Source organism: Callospermophilus lateralis, chromosome 4 (assembly GCF_048772815.1).
Source record: "Callospermophilus lateralis isolate mCalLat2 chromosome 4, mCalLat2.hap1, whole genome shotgun sequence".
Classification (NCBI taxonomy): Eukaryota; Metazoa; Chordata; class Mammalia; order Rodentia; family Sciuridae; genus Callospermophilus; species Callospermophilus lateralis.
In genome coordinates, this window is record NC_135308.1 from 60,005,797 (window position 1) to 60,023,021 (window position 17,225).

Here is a 17,225-nt window from a genome sequence, read left to right on the forward strand (position 1 = left end):
TTTTGGGAAGGTAGTTACCGAGGATTGAGCGTGGGTACTCAACCACATCCCTAGCCCTATTTTTGTATTTTATTTAGAGACAGGATCTCACTGAGTTGCTTAGAGCCTCGCTGAGGCTGGCTTTGAACTCGTGCTCCTCCTCCTTCCTCCTCCCTCAGCCTTGTTGCTAGAATTACAGGTGTGCTCCACCATGCCTGGCGTGCTCCACCGTGCCTAGCAATAAAAACATTCTTACAATCTATGAGTAGATGTTTTATTTGTTGGGGAACGTATTTTTGGCTCCTCTATTCTTTAGTTCATTCATTTATTTGAATATCTATTAAGGACCCTGTGCATTAACTGTTGCTGAAGTTTTTAGAATTGCTTTTTCTTCTGCTGTCTCATGCTCACCAAGAATATCCCAGAGGACAGCCTGCTCAGCATAAACCCTTAGTATTCAAACTTCCTAATTTTATTTTTGCATATATAAAAGTAAATATTAAAAATATATATAGTGTTTCTAGGACTATTATATATCTTATTATATTTAATGTTTTAACCACTTCATTTACATTATAAAAGAAGTGGTTATAGGCATGTGATACGTACATGAGTGTAAAGAACTGTGTGCATTTATTACCACTTAATTATGGCTGATTTGTTTAGGCTGAAATAAAAAGGGTATTATTCCCAATCAAAAGGGTAATAATTGAAAATTTCATGATGACTTACTTGGGAATATTGAATACTTTTGTGCTCTGAATACTCATCTTTCATCAGTATGAAATGCAGCTCTTTTGTCCCTTAGCACTGAAGAACAAAAACAGTTACTCTCAGAAGGCTCTTTTACAGGAGTAAATTCTACTTGAGGAACGTTTTGTAAGATAATGTCTGACTGAAATCAATCATACAGCTTCTCTGAGTATATAATTTCACTCTAAAGAGAATATCAAGGATTGTCCAGCATTAATAAAGTACATTTCACTGATTTTCCTATACCTATATGTGCTGTTAATATAGATTACAACTAATCAAAGAGTATTTTGTCATAAATCGACAAGTAGTTTTTCCTTCTTCCCTTTAATAAACTGCCAGGTGAACATGGCAGTCTTGAAAACTCTCTCTGAAGCTGGTATATCTTAAGTGTAGGCAATACCCCCCACTAGAGTTTGTCAGCATGGCAAGATGAAAGGGATAATTTTCTTCTCTACCTTCTAGTAATCTCTGTCTGTTCCCTATTCTGATCTATAGCTGTAAAAGTACAAGATTACCTTTTATAAAGGGCACATGAAGGGTGGGGACTAGGGGGATCCTTTGTGGACCTCATATAGAATGCTATCCTTTGTGATCCTTCTGTAGAATTTTGACATCTTAATTTGCATTGTGAGCTAATGTTTGAACTAAGAAACTGACAGGTATCAGAAAGCCCATGAACCATATTATGAAATAGTATGAAAAATGACTGCTTATATATATTTCTTTGTGTATGAGCTTGATAGCTTCCCTTTTATATCCCATTTGAATTTTGCTTGAGAGGTTAGGAATCAGCATTTGTATACATACAAAGAGGGCGTGAGGGATGAAGAGAAAAAGGAAGAGGGAGAAAAGCGGGAGAAATATTTAACCACTAATATGCCAATATATGATGCTGTCTTAAACATTTGCAGAATGATATTATGGATTAGTAGTCAATAAGCAATTGACTGTTGTTAGCATCGACTAATTGTAAGGATAGTCATGCAGTAATTGGTTTACAACTTCCATAAGTTTCTTCAAAGCCAGAGATTCTAATTTAAAGAGGATATCATTTTAGTAACAGAAGTTTATAGGAAAGATAATTTTAAAAATAGAGTATTACCATATGTAAATTTCTTCCAGAAAAGCTTGAACTTGCAGGTATAAGGGTCCAGTGGAAGAAAACTGCAAGTTTTCTTATACCTGCAAGTTCAAGCTTTTCAGGAAGAAATTAGTTTTATGAATTACAAGGAAAAGGTATGTTAGAAACAGAAAGAATAAATATCTTGAAATTATATGAAACCAAAATTATTTAATTTTCTATTTTGTGTAACCTGGCAAATTGAGGTTGAAATGTGTTTGCAGTGTGACTAAGAATGTATCATTATTCGATTCCATTTAAGAACTCTTAAATGATTTTTTTGCTGTTGTCTTTTATGTATTTATTGACCTTTTGTTTAATAACTTTGGGTTGTTTTTAGGCCACCAACAAAATGGAAATGAAAGAGATTGCTAAACACAAGACATTATGGAAAATGAGTTCAACCAGTGAACCTTTATTCATTACTGGTATAGAAGTCAGTCCTTTGAAGAAATTCACTATTCCAAAGATTAAGAGAAGAGCAGGGAAAGGTAAATTTTCTATGGAATGTGTATTTTTAAAAATAACTATTACTGTATTCCCGATTCTTATGTTCATTTCCTGTTTTCACTCTATGAAATTAGGTTAAGTCAGATCTTTAATTTATTAAATGCACATATACCTCTGTTTCTGCCCAAAGCAGAAAAACACATGTACTCTTACTCCCAGTAAATACACTAAAACCCTGGGTATTGTGTGTAAAACAAATGTAAGAAGATTTGCAAAGGTAAAGAGAAGTCTATGGACCATATAAGGGACTGAGACTCTGGGTATGATATAATTTCCTTTATTGATTGTTTCTTCAGTATCTCAGACTGGGTGCCTGCCTCCTAGAAATGCCAACTGGCCTAGACTCCCCACCAAAACAAAACAAAACAAAAAACCAAAATATTATTCTCTTTTGCCCAAGAACTGAAACAGGCAGCCTAGAAAGACAAAACCCATTTGGATGTGAGGTATCACTCCAAAGCTCCTGTGTTTCTATAGGAATATTCAGAGGTGAAATGAACTGTGAGAGCCTGTAACCTAATCAATCCATCCTGGTTTGAATGAACTGGATGGTAACTTTAAACAGATGGGGGTATGGCTGGAAAAGGTGGGTCATTGGGGACATGCCCTGGAAGGATATGTCTTCCTGTGGTCCATTTCCTTGTCTTTCTCTGCTTCCTGACTACCGTAAGCTGAGCAGTTTTCTTCCACTGGACCCTTCCCCCATGATATGCTCTCTTATGTTGGGCCTAATACTTCTGAAACCCGGAGCCCCATATAAACTTTTCCTCCTTTAAGTTGTTCTTATCCTTTATTTTGGTCACAGTGACGAAAATAGAAGTATAATCTCAAGAATGAAAACACAGCTGGGCTCTTTGGCACATGGCTATAATCCCAGCTACTTGGGAGGCTGAGGCAGGAGGACCATAATTTCAAGGTCAGCCTGGGCAATTTAGCAAGACCCTGTCTCAATATAAAAAAATAAATAAAATGGCTGGGGATGTAGCTCAGAGGTAGAGCACTCTTTGGTTCAATCCCCAGTACCATGTAAATATATAGTAAAGACAAGCCACATACTTACATGTGTATTTGTAAAAGACAGATAAAGGGCTGTTAATTGAAATATTACAAAAACTCTTACACTACAACAATAAGGAAACAAAATGGCCCAATTGAAAAATGGGTCAAGGGACTGGGGTTGTTGCTCAGTGCTCACCTAGCATGCGTGAGGCACTGGGTTTGATCCTCAGCATCACATAAAAATAAAGATATTGTGTCCACCTCTAACTAAAAAATATTTTTTAAAAAATGGGTCAAATACAGTAACAGATATTTCAACAAAGAAGATACACATATGGCAAATAAGCATTTGAAAAGATGCTGTACATCATATATCATCAGGGAAATGCAAATTAAAACAATGAGGTACCACCACATACCTACTAGAATAGCCAAAATCTAGAACATTCATGACACCAAATGTTGGTTGGGGTGTGAGCAACAAGAACTCTGATTGCTGGTGGGGATACAAAATGGTACTGCTATTTTAGAAGATGGTTTGGCAGTTTAATATATAACTAAACATACTCTTAGCATGTGCTGTAGTCATTGTGCTTCTTGGTATTTACCCACATGGCTGTGTACAACAGCTTTAGTTGTCACTCCTAAAACTTAGAAGATGTCCTTCAGTAAATGAGTAGATAAATAAAGTAGTGTATCCAGTCAGTAGAATGTTATTTAGTGCTTAGAAAGAAATGAGTTACCAATTTTATAGAAAAAAAAAATGGAGGAACCCTAAATGAACATTGCCAAGTTAAAGCAGCGAATCTGAAGAGGGTCCATACTATGTGATTCCAACTGTCGTAACATTCTTGAAAAAGCAAAATGATGGAGGTAGTAAAAATTGCCAGTGGTTGCAGGGTTTAGGACAAGGAGAGGAATGAATAAATGGAACACAGAAGACTTTTAGGGCAATGTAACTACTCTGCATGACACTGTCACACTCTGTATTTAGTGATACTTGGTATCGTACATTTTTCAAAAACCCAGAGAAAGCACACCAACAGTGAACCCTAATGTAAACTACAGATCCAGTGATAATTATGTATTAGTGTAAGTTCATGAGTTGTACTATTCTCTCAGAGGAGATTGGAAATAGAGGAGGCTATTTATATGTGAGAATGTGGAGTGATGGGAAATCTATACCTTTCTTTCAAATTTACTATGGACATGAAACGTCTCTAAAAATCAAAGTCCATGAAGAAGGAAAAACACTGACTGGATAGGTCAAAGAGAGGAATAGACAAGACAGTGTAAAGAGTGAACCTGGCTAGGAGTGTTGGCATACCCCTGTAATCCAGCTACTCTGGAGGCTGAGAATCAACCAAGTTCTAGGCCAGCCTGGACAATTTAGTGACACTCTGTATCAGATAAAAAATAAAGTGTTGGGGATGCCTCTTGGTTCAGTCTACCACAAAAAGAAAAAAATCAATGAACCTGGATATAGAAAAATAGAAATTATTCAGCATATGAACAACATGGGAAAAAGTGAATTTTGAACCCTAGGGGTTTGTGGAACAATAACAAAAATATCTAACATCTTTGTCATTATAGTACTAAAAGGAAAGGAGAAAGACTGAGGTTGAGAAAAACATTTAAAGTACTGGCTGGAAATTTTCCACATTTGGCAAAAGTTACTAACCTGTATAATAAAGAAGCTGCACAGACATGACAAGCCCAAAGAAATCTTGAAAGCAGCTAGAGAAAACCATACATTATGTATAGGGAAAAATTTTTTTGAATTACAGATTTTCTGTTAGAAATCATGAAAGCCCAAGGAAGAGAGAAAGTTTTCAAATGCAGAAAGAAAACTAAGGATTTAGATATCTATGCACAGTGGAATGATCCTTTATGATTAGAGATGAAATGGACATTCTTGGATGAACTAAAATTGAAGAATTTTTTCATCACCAGACCTAACAAAAAAAAAAAAAATGGATGAAGTTCTTCGAACAGAAGTTGATAAAAGAAGGAAACTGGGAACATCAAGAATGAAGGGAAAACAGTGGAAATAGTAAAATATACGTAAATATAAGCCATCTCCTCTTGAATTTTTCTCATGTTTGATCATTGTAGCACATATTACAACATCTGCTGTGAGTTTTAGTGTATATAGAGAGAGAGAGGGAGAGGAGGAAGTATTTTAAGACTGTTATAAAGTGAGATTGCCATTGGAGGAAACTGGGAGAATGGTGTGTATTCTGGAAGAATTTTACAAGTGTGTTTATGAGACAACAAAGCTTCATTGTACATGAAGCAAACTGATAGAACTGCCAGGATACAGACCAGAACTGATGTTGGAGACTGTCTTTTTTCTCAGAAATTGATAGACCTACTAGACAAAATCAGCAAGGATATAGAAAAATTTAATATTGTCAACCAATAGATCAGTGTATAACCGACATCAGTAGATCAGTGTATAAGACAAAAAGTAAAATAGACTTACCTTCCACACGCCCATCTCATCAAGGTACACAATATATATTGAGCCATGAGATATATTTCAACATGTTTAAAATAATTAAAATAAAGTGTATTTTCTGGGTACATTCAAAGTAGAAATTAATAACAGAAAAAGAGGGCTAGGGTGGAGGTTAGTGGCAGATCTGTGAGGCCCTGGTTCAATTCCTAGCACCATGAAAAAAAAGGGGGGTAATTTCCCCGCCACTTGGAAAGTAAACACATTTCTAAATATTCATTGGGTTTCAAGGAAAATAAATGCATGAATTGAATGAAAATGCACCATATCAAAATTTGAGGAACATAGCCATCAACAAAGACATGTATAATGATAAATGGTTACATTTGAAAAGAAAAGGAGGACTTCAGTTCAGTGATATAAGTGTCCTTGAAAAAACAAAATATAAGGTAAGCCTCAGACTAGCCAATGAAAGGAAAATCAATGAAACAACAACAAAAATCAGTAAGTATTGACAAGCCTCTAACAAGCCCCACAAAGGAAAAAGAGAAACTACAAATTGCCACTATCAAGAACAAAATGTGTGCCATGGTCTCACACACCTATAATCCCAGCACTCCCAGAAGTTTGGGAGATTAAGATTAAGGCAGGAGTTCGAGGATAGCCTTAGCAATATAGCAAGGCCTGAAGCACTTAGTGAGACCCTGTCTCAAAATAAAAAATGAAAAAGGTTGGGGTTGTGGCTCAGTGTTTAAGCATCCCTAGATTCAATCATTGGTACAAAAAGAAAATGTGTTATCACTACCAACCCACAGGCATTGAAAGAATTTTTAGTGAATAATATGAATAAATCTACACATGTAAATTTAACAACTTAGATGAAATGGACTAGTTAGTTGAGAAGTACTACTGAAACTCAGTACTAAAAAGATAAGTAGCCTCGTAACCATTTATGGAAACCATTAAAAAAAATTAACACACTATTGGAAGATAGATCTCCAAGTCCAGATGGCTTCAGTGGAGTAGTTTAATAATGAAAAAATACAAATTCTTTCAGAAAATATAAGTAGAAATAATAATTTTAAGAGTGTCAGTATTACACTAGTTCCAAAAATCGGATAAATATTAAAAAAGGAAAATTACAGACCAATATATAGCATAATTTTGATGCAGATACCCTAACAACAAGTAGGTAAACCAAATTTAGCAATATTATAAGATGAATTACACACCAAAGCTAAAACAATAAGTGTTTTATTCTCCAACTTTTTTCTTCTTTTTGAAACAGGGTTTTGCTGTCTTGAATTCCTTGAACTTAAACAGTCCTCCTGCCTTAGCTTCCCATGTAGCTGGGACTACATGCACATACCACTGTGCCTAGACTTTGTTTCATGAACACTTTTGTTCAACATAATACTGGAAGTTTCACCCAGGACAGAAAGTCAGGGAAAGAAATTAACAGGCACACACATTAAAAAAAAAAAGCAAGAAAGAAAACTGACACTATTTAAGGGGTTGGGGGATGTGGCTTAAGCGGTAGTACGCTTGCCTGGCATGCGTGCGACCCGGGTTTGATCCTCAGCACCACATACAAACATGTTGTGTCCACCGAAAACTAAAAAATAAATAATTAAAAAATTCTCTCTCTCAAAAAAAAAACTGACACTATTTAAGTCTATGGTCTGCCTAGATAATCCCAAGTGATCTGCAAAACAAGGAAAAGAGGGGTGGGGCAGAGAGAGGAGGTGAAGAGAGAGACTTAGAACAATTAATTCAGCAAGGTCACTGGATACAAGACCAAAATAACAACACCAATAACAACAAGAAAAAAGTAAAACTAAAACTGCAAAAAGGACACTTAATGCTGTCTGAGAAAGAAACAAGATGGCAGAGCATTACCCTTATCTGACCTTACCTGAGAACATGTGCACTGGGCAACTCAAATTTTGGCTTACAAATAAAAAAGCACAGGCACTGTGCTGGAGTTGTGGCCGAGTGGTAGAGCATTTGCCTAGCACATGTGAGGCACTGGGTTCAATCCTTAGAACCACATAAAAATAAATAAAGCCAACAAGAGTCTACCTTAAAAAAAAAGAAAGCACTACTGAGTACTGATTATAAATTTTACCAAGTAGAAAAATTAAAAAAATACAGAATATTCAAATAGTAAGGACTGACTATACAGAAGAAAAACAATTTCTATGTATATAAACTTAATGATACCATACACTAATCAATGGAATAAGTTAAAACAATGGAAAAACTAGTATCAATATTATAAGTAGCTGATTTTCAAAATCAACTTATCTCATCATTGACTCAAATAAAACTAATTTTCAGTTGAGGAAAGGTAAATCAGATGTTGCTAGAGCAAGTGCACATCCATAGGCTAAAAAAAAAAAATTAAATTTACCCTAACCTTACATAAATAATTTGAAATGATTCCTGAGTTTAAAATGTAAAACATAAAACATGGGAGAACATTTTCAGAATCTTGGCCTAGATGGAAGAGTTCTTAGATACCAAAAGCATAATCCATTTTAAAAAGTCAATAAGTTGACTTTATCAAAATTGGAAATTTTTGCTCTATGAAAGACCTTGTTAGCAAGCTAAGAATGGTGGGAAACATTTCTAAATCATGATTCTGATAAATGACTCATAGCTAGAGCATATAAAGCACTTTGAAAGTCAATAAAACCTGTAATAACCTATCTATAACAGCTGAAGAACTTGAGCTCAGGAAAAAGAGGTCATTAACCATAAACCAAAAAAATGCAGCTACTAGTAGGGCTAGGATTTACGTCCTGCAAGATTTTGACCAGAGTCCTTTGTTGCTTCTGTGATTTAGTAGTGCCTCTACCCTTCACCATCCCCCCAAAAAGAAAGAAAAAGTCAACAAAAAAGGAAACCAATTAGAAAACAAGAAAAAGACATGAACAGACTTTGAACAGAGGGAATATACTGATGGCAAATAGGCAAATACAAAGGTGTTCAACCTCCTAGCCATTAAGAAAATGCATATGAAAACCACCAATATAACTATACAACTAAAACAAGGATAATGATGCTGAGTGCTGGTGAGGATGTGGAGGAACCAAATCACTGGTATATTGCCATTGGGGATATTAAGATAGCACGGGCACTCTGTAAATTTTGGTGTTTCTCTAGAAGTTAAACATTGCACCTATGATATGAACCAGCAATATGAACATTTATCCTTGGGAAATGAAAACTTAGGTACACACAAATACCTGGGCAGGAATGGTGGTAGCAACTTTATTTGTAATCACCAAAAATTGACAACCACCCAAATTTCCAATGAGTGAATGGTTAAAATATGGCACATTCGTACCGTAGAATACTATTCAACAATAAAAAAAAAATGATCTGATACAACAAATTGGCTGGATCCTCAGGGCAATGAGTGGGAAAAAACAAATTTTCTACACTTTGCATACTACAAAATTTCATTTAGAAACTAATCTTGAAATGATAAAAGTATGGAAATGGACAGATTATTAATTTCCAAGGACATAGGGACAGGCAAGAGAATGGGGAAGGGTATTCCTAGTTTGACTATATATACACATTATAAATGTTATATGTACTTTACATGTAATGCATATGTGGTGAATATGATTCATCTATTGCATAATTTATATTATACTTTATATACTGTTACATATACAAAGGAATTACACAAAGGAAATCTTTGTGGTAATGGAACAATTCTGCATCTTGTAGTGGTTGCATATAACTATACACATATGCGTATGTGCATATGAAACTGGTAAAATCTTAAGAAGGTATGTGGATTGTACCAAGGTCAATTAAAATGTATTTATAGTCAAATAAAATGTGAGGAAACTTGGTTAGGGGATACAGGGCCTATTTCTACTGTTTTTGCAACTTCCTGTGAATCAATTATTTTAAAATAGTTAAAAACTTACCCATCCACAAAAGCATATGTTATAAAATTATCAAAATTTTTAATAATTGTTACAAATATTAAAATAAAATTAGTTTTATTTGAGTCAATAATGAGATAAGTTGATTTTGAAAATCAGCTACTTATAATATTGATACTAGTTTTTCCATTGTTTTAACTTATTCCATTGATTAGGTTAATGTTAGGTATGGTATCGTTAAGTTTTTATACATAGAAATTGCTTTTCTTCTGTATAGTCAGTCCTTACTATTTGAATATTCTGTATTTTTAATTTTTCTACTTGGTAAAATCATAATCAGTACTCAGTAGTGCTTTCTTTTTTTCTTTTTCTTTTTTTTTTTTAAAGTAGACTCTTGTTGGCTTTATTTTATTTATTTTTATGTGGTTCTAAGGATTGAACCTAGTGCCTCACATGTGCTAGGCAAGTGTTCTACCACTCGGCCACAACTCCAGCACAGTGCCTGGGCTTTTTTATTTGTAAGCCAAAATTGATAAACAATGCTTCCACAGATGTGTGGATAGCAGCCCAAAATTTGAGTTGCCCAGTGCACATGTTCTCAGGTAAGGTCAGATAAGGGTAATGCTCTGCCATCTTGTTTCTTTCTCAGACAGCATTAAGTGTCCTTTTTGCAGTTTTAGTTTTACTTTTTTCTTGTTGTTATTGGTGATTTTGTTGTTTAAACTGGTCCCCAGATGTAATGCTGAAGTGAGACTTAGTGTTTTTAAGCTCAGGAAGGTTATGATGTGCCTTGCATAGAAAATACATTTTTTAAGATAATATTCATTCAAGCTCAAGTTCATTGTCAACGAATCAATAATGTAGCACATATAGAAAAAGGGAGAAATTTTTATGTCCATACATCAGTCCTCACCAAAAAGTGCTAAAGCAATAACATCTGTATTGCCTGGTGAAGCTATGGAAAAGTAGCTAACTTTCATAGACTCATGACAGCTTATAAGCACAGTGGGAGCTTGTTGTGAGGCTAAAAGCTGATGAAACTTAAAGTCACATTATCCAGTATCAGGAAGGTATATTATTACCCTTCTGGGCTAGTGCTGGCTATCTGATGTATTCCCAAAAGTGATGTGACATGAAAGATGTTAAACTTGTAGGCATGTCTGTTCTTCAGATCAGGAGGTTTGAAGGGGAATTTTTAAAACACCTGCTGAATGTTATATAGGAAAAAAGGGGTAGTTATATGGAAGAGCAAATTTTCAATGCTGATAGACTTATTTGTTTTACAGGGATGTTGACAACATAGCTATGTAATGCTGATGGCATTTGAATTGTCAAATATTTAAGGACTGGGATGAAGCTTATGAAAGAACAATTGCTTAGCATGCAGGAGGCACTGGGTTTGATTCCCAGCACTGAAAAAAATTTTACTATACTTACAGAAACCAAAGCCTTTTCCCCAAGAGTAATAGTGCAGTATTCAGTAATTGAGCATTTATGGTGACATTGTGAAACTTAACTATCACAAATAACAAGAAACAACCATATTTTCTCCCTGCTTTCCTTTTGAGTACACTTTTTAAAGGTTTTTATCCTTTTATTCATGTGCCTTGCTCATTGTCTCCTGAAAAAGTTTGTTTCTTCTTATTCATGCCACAGTATCAGCCAGCAACTTACAGCAATGTTCGGATACTTGTGCAAATCAAAATAAGCAGATAGTTTTCTAGTATGTAGGTTGCCTTAACTTTGCTTGGGAATGACAAGAAACATGCATGTGTTAACACTAGCTGCCAGATTTAAACTGAAAATTAGTAATCTGGGCTGGGGTTGTGGCTCAGTAGCTGAGTGCTTGCCTAGCATGTGTGAGGCACTGGATTTGATCCTCAGCACCACATATAAATAAATGTCCATTGGCAACTAAAAAAATATTTAGAAAAAAAAGAAAATTAGTATTCTGAATTTCAGGACAGTCTCGAATGTGTAGTCAACTTTGAAGAACTACCGTAGGCATGTGAAGAAAAAGCAAGGTTTGTGTATTGATTTACCTCATATAGGAGGTCCAATTTACTGTGGTGGAACTTAAACTGTTGTTAATGAATTTCCAAGTACTTGAATATTTGTCTTACAACAGATATACAGTTTTCATTGTCATTTTAAACACAAATAACAACTCTTCCCCTTTCTTTTTCTTTATCTGTAGTTTACTTGTCACCTTGTTGTACCAATACTAGGGAGTATAGTTTCATACATGACACTCTTAACCAGTGCAGGCTTGATGTAAGCTGTGATCTGCAGTCCTCATGGCAGTTTGGTGATACAAAACTGATTCACAATGAAGATCTGGAAAAAAATTTTACTGCAAAGAGGTAAGTTACTATGACCTAAACAAGTTTGAAATTTTTGTTTTTACTCTGAAGTTTTATGATAATTTATTTCTACCACTTGAGATATAATAAAAATTACTAGAAAATAAGTACAGAAATTATTAATAAGTATTACTAAGGAATTAAGTACAGAATATTATTTTGATACCTTTGCTTAGATTTTGTAATATTAAAAAGTTAAATGTGAGATTTGGCTAGCAAGTTTTATGCACTAATGGAATCAGATTTTCAGACACCCTCTTCTAGTTTTTTAATCTTTATGAATTTTCAGAAGCATGTATCAGCATATTTATTAAGCAGCTGTTTTGTAGATCCCCATATATCCTGGATAATGTAAAAGAATGAAAAATCATAAAGTAACTTTTTTCTTTGACTCAACTCTTAAAGAGACTGAGTTGATGCTTTAATTAAGAAAAAGGATTATTTGACTATTACCATCCTCCCACTAAAACTGTTCTTTCTGAATTGTTGCTGTTGTTTCTGACAATTTTTAAAATGCCTCTTCAGCTTTTTGGGAAAGCACATTACATTATTTTTTAATACAAAATAATATGAGCATATGCAAAATTCTCACGTTAAATATTTTATATTATAGGTATGGTATGAATGTTGTGTGAAGACAGTTTAGATTAGCATTTTAATTTTCTGAACTTGTCTATTTTACTATTTAGTACTTTTAAACTATAGCTTAATAGACCCTGAGTTTTTTTTTTATATTTTGTTTTCTCTTTTTGTTTTATACTTAGTTCTGCCCCACTTCATATGAATTTGGAGATTTGGAATTTGTGGGTATGACAAGAGTTAGTTGTGATATCTATTCTCCCCTCTAAAAACTACAGCTTTGCATTTTGGTGGAAAGGACGATATATATCCTACCACTTTCATATTGAAGTAGCAGTTTGATCAAAGAGTTTTTGGCACTCTTCTTTGATTAGGTATTTACAATGTTAGTATTCTGAATTTCAGGACAGTCTTTGAATTGATTAGGTATTTACAATGTTGTCCTTTCAATCAGTGACTTTTTCGTAATTAGTGTTACAGAAAATTTAGAACAACTACCTGATGATATGGGAAACTCCTTTGTTTCCCATTCATTGTACTTTATAGAATTTACCACAATATATTGGTTTGTGTCCTACTGTGTTGTGGGAGTATTGTCATAGTACAAAACAATGTGTGCTTAAATGTTAAGTTACATTTTTATGAATAACCTTAAGGCATATAAAAAATAAAAGGTAAAATATCCAAAATAATTAGCAGCAGAGACTAACAAACAGAATTGAGAGATGAAAAGAAAAACTATTAATAATATTGACTACCTCTGGCTTTTCTTTTCATTTCTCATCTTAGAGGAGGAAATCAGTGTATTAAGTCTGAAATCTCAAGAAAAGCAAGTAACTTCAAGAACATAGTAGTCTCCACTTCTTATCAACATTTTGTCTGCTAATTCTTAAATTTTAAAATCAGCAAAACATTCATTTAAACTTGTGTATTTGAGTATTTACTGAATCAGACATTATATTTGATAACTTCAGTTTTCTCTTCAAGTCTAAAATGTTCCCATTCTACTAGTGAAGATATACAGATAAATTTAAGATAATATGATGTTGCACATGCCTATAATTCCAGCAGCTCCAAAGGCTGAGGCAGGGGTATCACAAGTTCAAAGCTAGCTTCAGCAATTTAGCAAGGCTCCAAGCAACTTAGCCAGACCCTGTCTCAAAATAAAAAATGAAAAGGCAGTTTTAAAAAAAGGTAAAAAGATTTTAAAAATAGACTATGTCTTATTAAAAACAAACAAATAAATAAAAAGGGCTGGGGATATGACTCAGTGGTTAAGCCCTTCTGGGTTCAATCCCAGGTACCAAAAAATAAAACTTAAAAAAATAATATAATGTTATATTTAATATAATATTTATATGTGAGGAATTAATTGTTCCCCTAAGATCCTTGGAAGAGCCAGACATGGTGGCACATACCTGTAATCCCAGTAACTCGGGAGGCTGAGGCAGAATTGTGAGTACAAGCCAGCTTTAGCAATTTAGCTTGGCCCTAAGGCAACTCAGTGAGACCCTTTATCTAAATAAAATGTAAAAGTAAATATATATATAAATAAATATATATATATACAAATGTATATGTCATTGAGAGAAGTTTTGTTTTGAATAATTAAGAAACTTGAGTTAGCCTTACTAGATGAGAAAGAAATGAATTTAGCTCTTTTTAAGTCCATTAACCTGTTTGAATCAGGTTGTTTTTTGTTTTAAGATAACTTTTAAATATTTTATTGATGTGAAAAATATAATTTTAAACATTAATAGTCTGCCTCATTGAATTTTTATTTAAATGTCTGAGTTTACATTTTATCCCATATGCATAGTTTGAGCCATTCATAGTTAATATCAACGACTTTATCAATTATTGGTTCCAAGGGTATACGAACTAAACCAGCTTGAACCAATACCATACTGAGAAAAGACTGTCTTGGAGTCTCTGGGAAAATAGAAACCAATTTGATATGAACAAATTTTTCCAGCTACTGATAGCAGCATTCTTGGAATAATAGAGGCTAGTGTTAGGATGATCCCAAAGCTAAGGACAGCAGAGCAGAGATGGGAAAGACCTGGATCTCTGATAACACATAGACTTCTGGAGTCACAAAATCATTTAATCCTGTAAGGGCAGCCTGATTTCTGAACTTCATGTTATGAGAAAGTTTTCTAATCCAGTTTGAATGGATTTCTGTACTTGAAGTCAATGGCATCCCAACCAGAACTGACTTTAATACCTGCAGAAGGCTACTTGCTCATAATAGATTATAAAGTATGGATTTAATTCAGGGGAAAAAGAGCAGTAAGGACCCTTCTATTCCAGTTGGGAGGTTGACATCTCTTTCGTGGGCCATAGACTGTGTTTCATGAGGCTGTAGTCTTTGGAGAAATTGCACAAAAAATGATCTTTCTTAGACCCAAAAAAGATCATTTTGTTGTTTCTTTTATTACTTTCTCTCTGTTATTTCTCTAACAGACAAATTATCTTGTTCTCTGTTTTGTAGTAGTTATTTTTTTCTCCGTTATACCTGTATCTTGCTACCACTCTTCTTCTTTCCTTCTGTTCACTTTTTGAAATAATCATTGGTGCCACTGTTGAAAAACCTTGCTCTAGGGTTTACCTTGTTTTTATCACAGTGTATTTTCAAATAATGTTATATTCATGTATTGTTTAAGAACCTTACAACAATACACTCTCTCTTTCCTCCCTTTCCCCCATCATTTGTGGCATTATTAGCTTTTGCACATAAGAATTCCCTCTAGGCAGTGCTCAGAAAGTTCATGTTTTTCCAAATACCAAGAAAAAACAACTGAAAAATATAAAAATTTTTAAAAGTAGAAGGGCTGGGCATGGTGATGCATGCCTGTAATCCCAGTGGCTTGGGAAGCTAAGGCAGGAGGATTGCCAGTTCAAACCCAGCCTCAGTAACAGTGAGGAGCTAAACACTCGAGACCCTGTCTCTAAATAAAATACAAAATAGGGCTGGGGATGTGGCTCAGTGGTCGAGTGCCCTTGAGTTTAATCCCCAGTAATAAAAAAAAAAAGGTTTTATAATTCCTCTGTGAGAATTTACCCTTAAGGATCAGCATTAGTGGTTAACATAATCTAGTGATAGCAGGAAATGCTGACATGTGGAGTTGTAAGTGAAGGGTAACATCTCTGGGAACTAAGAATTAGGTATGTGGTTCTGCAACCTAGATGCCCTTCAACAAATGAATGGATAAAGAAAAAATGTGGTATATAGAATGAAATTATGACATTTGCCAGTAAATGGATGGAACTGGAAACTATCATGCTAACTTTTAAATAAGCCAATCCTAAAAAACCAAAGGCCAAATATTCTGATATTGACTCATGATGGGGGCGAGAGGCAGTAGTGAAGGTTTATCAGATTGGGGGGATGCCAGGAGAAGCGGGGAACAGGGAGGGTGTGGGAATGGGAGAGACAGTAGAATGAATAGATATAACTTTCCTATGTTCATATATGAATACACAACCAGTATAATTTTACATCAAATACAATCATAAAAGTGAGAAATTACACTTTATATATGTATGATATGTCAAAATACATTCTAATGTCATATATAACTAAAAAGAATAAATTTTAAAAAATTTAAAGTGGTTATGATCTAGTCAGCCATGTTACCATGTCATTTGATCACATTTTGTCATGTCTACCATTAACAGTTGGTGGTTCTTGAAAATTTTAATATGCTTTTGTACATATTACACTTCAGACAAATTCTGTGAGAATCTACATACATTTTAAAGGCATGTAGTTTTCAAGAACAACTTTTCTTTGTTGCATGCCTTTGCTGTGTTCTGTAGTGTCTCTATTGCAGATAATCACTTGGAGTCACATTTCTGTCATGTTGTACTACCTGGTATGGCAGATGCTCTTGCTATTGTTCCTGAGCAGGTCTTATAGAACACTCCAATCTGCCAGTTTGAGGGGAGGGTTTTATATTTTACATGCTTAAAGTGGGTCTTGTTATAATAGTAAATCAAAAGTATCTGGACTTTAGATTTTAATCTTTTCTGAAAATGATTCATAATTTTATTACTAATAAGCTAGCAGTCAAAAATCAAACATTAGCTTGTTTCTCCCAGTTGTAATCTAGATCCCTGAAGAATGGAGAATGCCCCTGATGGTCAACTAAGTGTGTCTGTTTGTGTAGGTATAAAGATACATATGGTAAAATAACAGAAAGATATTTCATTTATTAAATGCACATTCTTTCCTCCATAATACAATTAGCAAGAACTTGAGTTCTGGAACCTGAAAGAATTATCATGTGCATGCATATCTCAGGTATGTTGCAGGTTCGTTTACAGACTAGAACAAATATTTGGTTTCTCAGTACATAAAAATGTTATGTCTACATGGTTCTATAGTCTTTTAAGTGTATGATACTATCATGTAATGTAAAAGTATTTTGTGGCTGAAAAATGTTAGCAATCCGGGCCAGGGGTATAGTTCAGCATAAAAGCATTAGACCTAGTATGCTTAAAGCCCTGGTTCAGTCCTCAGCACTGGAGGAAAATTTTTTAAACAATTA

General features: G+C 34.3%; 1 protein-coding gene across 1 annotated transcript in view; it reads left to right on the forward strand.

The window, feature by feature from the left end:
- The first annotated feature begins 2,207 nt into the window (after positions 1–2,207).
- Tex15 (testis expressed 15, meiosis and synapsis associated) overlaps positions 2,208–17,225 on the forward strand; it is a 55,738-nt gene continuing 40,720 nt past the window's right edge. Inside the window, exons 1-2 of the mRNA XM_076855280.1 lie at positions 2,208–2,346; positions 11,928–12,093. Coding sequence (XP_076711395.1) covers positions 2,208–2,346; positions 11,928–12,093 — 305 coding nt within the window. The remainder of the gene's footprint in view (positions 2,347–11,927; positions 12,094–17,225) is intronic.